At 36.8% G+C, this 7,413-nt stretch overlaps 1 protein-coding gene across 1 annotated transcript; it reads left to right on the top strand.

The window, feature by feature from the left end:
* The first annotated feature begins 632 nt into the window (after positions 1-632).
* Positions 633-4,558, top strand: LOC145783956 (uncharacterized). Its single transcript, XM_082595717.1, has 4 exons — positions 633-2,308; positions 2,520-2,589; positions 3,181-3,332; positions 3,594-4,558. The coding sequence occupies exons 1-4, from the start codon at positions 633-635 to the stop codon at positions 3,934-3,936; spliced, it is 2,241 nt and encodes a 746-aa protein (XP_082451843.1). The 3' UTR covers positions 3,937-4,558.
* The last annotated feature ends 2,855 nt before the right edge of the window (positions 4,559-7,413 follow it).

Genomic DNA, 7,413 nt, shown 5'->3' with positions numbered 1-7,413 from the left:
ACAAGCACAAATGTAATCAAAGCAGACGTCTGTTCCAAAAACGCAGGAGGTCCTATGAAAAAACACGTTAAAAGTAACTCGACACATTGAAATGACATTATAAGTTGTTAGAAGACTACAAGAAGACACATTTAATACAAAACGTATTACGCGCTTTAATAATACAAAAATAAGTTTGTTTTTGACAGTAACATGTAAAACAACAGATGCAGTACAGTAGGTTATGAGTTGATATCAGCTCAGTGGCCGAGTGATTATCGCCTTCGGCTCTGGTGCTGGTAGATCAGAGGTCGATTCCAGGTAGGGTCACACCGAAGACTTTCAAAACGGTACTGATGGTGTTACGCGGTGAGGATAAATCGGGTAATATTAACATGAGTCCTGTCTCTAAAATACCTTACCTTAGCAGTTGTGGAGCAACTACAAATAAAACCATATGGTTATTATTGAATGCAGTAGACTAACGTAATTGCAATGTAATCATTAAATTTTGTTGGTATCCATCTGAATCGGAGAACATCTATTACTTTTTCATGTCGTTTTGATTGTTCAGGTGGCCTAGAAAGATTTGTGTTGTAATAGTCAACAATTAAAGATTATTTGAATGAATGTTTAAATTGCTGGTCATTAAAATGATTGAATGGAAACTTAAAGCAACATTTCTAGCTATATGTGTTTTGTCGTGCTTCTGCTTGCCTGCTGCAAAGTCAGACATATCTTACAAGAACAAAGTAAACATTGTTGAAGAGCATTCCGATCTCATGAAAGTTACCGATGGCAACTCTGCGACAGGATACTCGTCTCGTTTAGATATCATCCTATCGCTTTGGAACTCATCGAATAATTCGAATTTCTCTTATTGTCAAACCATGCCCGAATTCAGACTTGGCTCAGGATCACTGCTAACTTACATGCTGAGGTTAAAACTATGTCATTTGGCAGCAAATCGACCGTGGTTTGACCAGGCTTGCCAAGATAGGACATACAGGTTTACTGAATACCACCGAGCGGTATATACGAAGTTTTGTGAGCCACAAAAGTTTGAAATGCATTGCGGTACCTCAGAGAATGAAGGAACGGCATTCTATATTCTTCGACAGTGGATGAACAAACACAGCATAATGGAAGTTAGTGACAGCTTTGCGGAAGCAAATAGAGAAGCTGGTGCCATTGAATCTAATACTTCTGACTTGTTGGTTAACCATTTCCACTGCAACTTGATTCAGTCATTTTTTGAGACTTTGATAATCAAAGAAAAATTATTAATCAACCAAACACATTCAAGTGCTAACTTGACGAGGAACTTGCAAGAAGAACCGTTTTCTGACATTCCATTCACGGAATGGTTTCTTACTTACCGGGTATTTTGCGAATCAGTGGCTTGCGGAACGTCTCGTAAAGAATACCACAACAAGTCTTTGTCCGCTTATGATTGCTTTCCTTCCTCTTGCAGAACCGCAATTGTATTTACAATGGTCTTCGATTCCATCTTAGCAATAATTATTGTGGTTGCAAACGTTATGGTATTGGCAGTTGCGTTCAGAACCTCGGTCATGAAAAACATTCCTGGCTATTTCAAAATATCCCTCGCTGTTTCTGATTTGATGGTCGGGTTGTTTGTTCTTCCTGGAAGTGTTTATCATCATTACGTTTTGTCAATTGCTCCACTGCCTTATAGAAAAGAAGGCCAGTCACCCCAAGTTACAGATTATTTCAATCAACCTTATTTGGATTTTATGGGAATTTTTACTGTTTTGTCGTTTTCTGTTTCCATTTATACAATGGGAGCTGCCAGCGTGGACCGTTATCTCGCCATTACAAAACCTTTCAAGTATCGAAAAGGAGACTATTTGACAAAGAAAAGATGCGTTTTTACGTTCGTGCTTATCTGGTTCTTTGGCTTTGTGATTGCCATCTATCCTGTTTTTACGAACACCTATAACATATCAGCCCTTGGGCTGATACTGTCTACTGGTATGGTGGCAGTGGTTATTTACGCTGTAACGTTAGGTTTGCCACTTTTGGCGGTCTGGGTGATCAATGGCGCCATGTTGAAGCAAGTATATTCTCAACAAAAGATGAGAAGATCTTTATCTCAAGTGTCGCATAGCAGCTCGACAGCTAAAGTCTTGAAACACTTCTTCGAAAACAAAGAAAAAGAAAAACATGGCAGGTTAGAAAGCAATTCAGAGGAAACATTTAACAAGCAACCATGCTCTTCCGACTTGTCAGTGGACGATGATGTGTTTGAAGCCATTGACAATTGCAAAAACACAAACAATAATTGCTACAAGAATACTTATAACAAGTAAGAGTTTTTGTCTAAACTTTTGCAGTGATCAATTTAGTTTGTTGTCATTATTATTGTTGGATATGGCTTTCAATCTATTTTCTATCCACTAACTTGCATAACTCGAACTACTGTACAAGAATTATAACAAAAACACGATGGAAAAGGCTACTTCTATGTTTGAAGATTCTGTTTAAATAGTATAATTAAAAGATTTACATATTTTTAGAGCGCAAGTGCATACAACCCATTCAGTACAAAGTCATTTTTCTACTATTGGTTCCTCTGTTCATTCACAGGTAAGGGTAGTTTTTTTAGAAAGGAATGTAGTCTACTTTAAGTTGATTGAATCGCAGATGGTAATGAATCACTTTTGTAAAAAAAATCCACTATTTAGCTATAGTAAATAATTCTGCAGCAATGGTCGTTAGGTCGATAATTAGGGTGCGGTTCCAAGGAAAGACCTGAGCCTCCAAAAGAAGACATTTTTAAACAAACATTTTCTGCAGGAAAGGTGAATTATTGATAAGTTTACCAGGCAAAGAGATAGTTTTCCACAAAAAGAAGTAGTTGCTTCAATAAAAGACAAACACATTTTATCACGAAATGACTCCCAAAAATATTCTCTGGTTTCTTCCAGTGTCTGCATGGTACGTTTGGAGAATACGAGATTTTGAAATCATTTCATGTCCGGGTGCAACAGTATCTTTTGATCCCCATAATAATTCCCTTTATCTTTTGATCCCCTTAATAATTCCTTTTATCTTTTGATCTCTTAACTTAATATGTTTTAGGCTACCAAAATTGTTTTCAATTTTTATGTAACTTACAGTAGGTTATAGACTAAAATGAAATAGGCCTATTACTTATCACATTGTTTTATTTCGCAGTTTAAGAGAAAACTGACCGCTTCAACGTCTAGTTCTAGATCAGCTAATGTAGAGAAACGATTGACAAAGACACTGGGAGTAATGATAACTGCTTTTACGGTTGCTATTTTGCCTTGCATTTTGGTCTTAGGAGTTCAGCCTACACTCACAATGTAAGTGTAGTTTGAAATAAGTTGTAGCTTTCTTCTTCTTAACCTACACAAACCTTTAATCTTAAAAATAGACAAAGTTCAATCTGACTTTTTCATGCAACACCACGAAAGCTACTGTAGTTAGCCTACGCCCTACGGTAATCTTGCAAATTTCAGGAATAATATGCTATCACAAAGTAGGTCAGTTTTTAGCACTTAGGATAAGGTTTTCAAACAGTTAAGCCAAAAATTTCGCATCTTACTTGAATTATTTTGTTTTAGGCTGATAAATCCACGTTCTTTTCCTAAATCGTATTCTGCGTCAGCAACAAATGCATACACTACAGCGGAGTATTTGGCATCCCGACTCTTTCTTTCCAACTCTTTTTGGAACTGCATCATTTACAGCATCCGCAATCGTCTTTTCCGTCGAGCTCTCAAGGACGTGTTTGTATGCAACGAAGATGAAAAACGTCGACGACGACAAGCATCGATGAAGGGAACCACATCGCACGGGCACACTGGTCGTCAATTTTCAAGAGCTCGAAGTGCCAGTGACAATGGTTGCGGCGCTTACAGTATCACCGAAAACTACAGTCGAACAAAAAGTACGAACTTGTCTTAAGTGTCGAGAGGAAAATTGCACTAATCTAATCTTAAAACAATGAAGGAATTCAAATACGCTTATAATATATACGTATAATTGTTGCAGAAACTATATGTCCATGTTGAAGAGCTGCAGCTTACAGATGATTGTGTTTCTCGGCAGTCAAGTGTAGCAAGAATTGACAGCGATAAACACGTATTCCGTCCATGAGGCTGAACTCATCAGTATCGCACCACTAATTCATGTCACAGAGTTCTCAATCGCTGCTTGCCAGTTGTTATTTTTTTTACAAATAAAAAAAAAACTGTTGGCACTAGCAAAAATTACACCATAGCCTACCATCTTAATAGCAGCTTAACTGCTTAGCATTTGCAGACAACATATCGTACTAAGCCTGGTTTACATGCTTTTACATGAGCCAGTAAAATTTTCTATGTAGGCTCCGCATAGGCCTATGATGGCACATTTCCTCATACAGATAAGAGTATGAATCCTTAAAACAGTCACTCGCAGGTTTCGTAGCATAAGTATGATGAAAAGTTTTTCTTTTTTTTTTTAGTCAACTAGCGTCCAGTCAACATCGGTTTTAGGCTACAGATGATTAATTATATATTTTTTTTATTTTATTGAGAATTTTTATGCGTGGTTTCGGTTGTTTCTAAGTTAATATATTTCAATGTTGAAATAAATTAAGCTATCGTTCTACAGTACTTTGTAAACAAAATGAAGGACAAAGTTTAACAACGATAGTTCAATCCCCTTGATGAAGTCAAACAATGCTCTTTAGGAATATTTCTAATTCCAAATACACAGGCCTACGTGAAAACTTTACACCATCAACCTTGGCGATGGAGGCTGTATCAATGACTTAAAGCTTCAACAAATGTAAGAAACTGCTAAGATGAAGATTTCAAAGAGCTGTTTAGTGGTAAGATAAAAATTAACACAATCAGTCAAAACTAAGTTTAAAAATGAACTGCAATCTTCACTGTGTCTTTTTTCATGCTCTTTAGCCCCACCATGCGGATAATTTTACAAGCTAACTTGTTTTCTCGAACGAATGACATGACAACATCATGTCAATGTTAATTAACGTAATTGTGACAGATAGGCTATTTTTACTCTAAGATAATGAGCTTTGTTGCTTGCATCTTTTTAGAAATTCCTGCTATGTCATGGACAGTAATATTTCTCGCTTCTTTTTTTACAGTGGTACTTGATTCCAAGCATTGAGTGCTTCTTGTACAAAAAGTTTCCAAGATTTCTCGCTGTGATGATCTAAAATGAAACCATCATTTTTCTGATCTATGTTTCAATACTTTTAAGAAATTGTAAAAAATATGAAATCTGCATGCGAGCATTAAGTAGACTCAGTCTGGGTCTGGAGCTGAAATAAATAAATATGGATTTCAATTAGCGTTACAAGCAGCCCATAGTTTTCTATTTTGTTCAGCCCAATCAGTGACAATTTGATGGAAGTTTCATCCTCTGGAAAAAGAGTAGCCACTTTAACGTAGGCTAACAACTTTGTAAGAGCTAGTAAAGCTTCAAAGCAATCAACCGCACCAAAGCAGTCCGCCCCGTTAGCTCAGTGGTTACGCGCAGGGCTCAAGTCTGTTCTCCATTTAGCGGCACCTAGTGAATGGAATAATTCTCCGGCAACAACGCTTCTACGTCGATGCAACGTATCCATTGCACAAACAAGCAAACTTGCAATAATCCTTTTTTGAAAAACTTGTCATCATTAAACTAGATTTTTACGAAATTTGTAGATTTCTAAATAAAGTAGCCTATGCTAGCCTAAATTTCAACTTCATGCACAAACATGCAAGTCTGTAGGCCAAATCATAATTAAATGTCAACGTATAATCGTTAGTGTTGATAAGTTCAGAATGAATTATGCCTACCAGACGAAAATAAACTGCATTTAAGCCTAGTTTTAAAAAAAAACAAAGACGCCGGGCCGATGACTGAGATTGACAGAACAAATTTTCCGATTTTTCGAGAAAATGTTCTTGCCTTGGGAACTATTCCATCCGCTAGAAGCCGCTTAATAGAGAGTAGGCTAATTCTTGAAATGCGATGCTAAAGTGCACAAACCCAGAGCCGAACTAGCTCTGCTTGATCTTGAGTCGGACTCTTTACCACTGGTTTACCGGGCGGACGAATGCCGTAAGTATCAACTGCATGTTTTCATTGTTTAGCTCTCCTACCAAGAGTAGAAACAAAAACATTTTTTTTTAGTAAGGTTCAAGCGAATGTAAACGACATGAATGAGAATAGTTCGAATGATGTGTAGCAAGACATTTCTCAACAAAATTAGAGATATGTCTTGAGGGAGTGGACAGATTTTGAGGAATGCTTGCGTGTGGACATCGTCTGAGATGGGTTGGATTGGACACCTCGAACGAATGGCTGACAAAGCGAGTTTGGAGTAGCCTACGGTAATTATGTAGTGAAGGAAAAATAAGAACAGGATGACCAAAGCAAAAGATAAGACACCGTGAACGATGGCCTGACAAAAAGGAAATAAAATGAAGATGCCAACAATAGAGAGAAATGGGGGAGTCATGGTAGACAACTTGTCAACTGTGATGTTTCGAAATAAAAACCAGGCTTCTTTAAATCGAAATAGAGAGACTTGATGTAGATTTAATCAAGTGAGAAAAGCAGTGAAGTCAAAATGTAGGATTGCTAAACATATTTTAATTAAAGAGTTTTTGAAAAGATGTTTTACCCAAACAGTAGGCTACGACTATTTGCAACCCTGTTAGAGCAGGCAGAGGCAGATTCTGCAAAAAGTCTTAGGGAGGGGGCACGGCCTACTAAAACACGGCCAAATATGTTGCTATTTGGGAAAATTTCTAAGAGTCTGAATTGTTACAATCATAGCCATGATAAACCTGTCATTTTTCCACTTACAGAAGTATGTAAAGCAAGCAACATTTGCATCTAGACATATTTTTGGCTTGTTTTACCAGAGATTAGATATGTATGTTAAGCACAATTTATGCAATAATAATGTAAAATATGTGAGACTTTCCAACTGCGTCCTGGAGGTAATCTCATCATACAGTCGTTAGGTTTTTTTGTAAAGCAGGATGTTTCACCAAAAGCCATATTTTACTTGCAAAACTAAACTTGGCAAAAAACAAACGAATTAAAATTTAAATTGACACATCAAATGAACAGCTTACAACATTGAATTCACAAAAAATCCTTGATATTTTAAATGGAACATGCAATTGCACCAAACGATATTACCTCCAGGGTGCAGTTGAAAAGTCTTACATATTACATTCTTATTGTGTAAACTGTGCTCAACATACATACCTAATCTCCAGTTAAACAAGCCAAACATATTTCTAGGTGCAAATATTACTTATTTTACTTACTTCTGGTAATGGGAAGATGACAGGTTTATCATAGCTATGATTGCAACAATTCAGACTCTTAGAAATTTCCTCAAATAGCAACATATTTGGCCGTGTTCTA

Source organism: Aplidium turbinatum, chromosome 15 (assembly GCF_918807975.1).
Source record: "Aplidium turbinatum chromosome 15, kaAplTurb1.1, whole genome shotgun sequence".
Classification (NCBI taxonomy): Eukaryota; Metazoa; Chordata; class Ascidiacea; order Aplousobranchia; family Polyclinidae; genus Aplidium; species Aplidium turbinatum.
The sequence above is the reverse complement of the archived record's forward strand: the minus strand, read 5'-3'. Positions and strand labels throughout refer to the sequence as shown.

What these genes read in the sequence shown, in the direction of transcription:
- LOC145783956 (XM_082595717.1), top strand. Translation starts at nt 633, where the DNA reads ATGATTGAATGGAAACTTAAAGCAACATTTCTAGCTATATGTGTTTTG. An exon ending in TACAAGAATACTTATAACAA is followed by an intron (nt 2,309 to 2,519) that starts GTAAGAGTTTTT and finishes ACATATTTTTAG; the next exon opens with AGCGCAAGTGCATACAACCC. An exon ending in GTTCAGCCTACACTCACAAT is followed by an intron (nt 3,333 to 3,593) that starts GTAAGTGTAGTT and finishes ATTTTGTTTTAG; the next exon opens with GCTGATAAATCCACGTTCTT.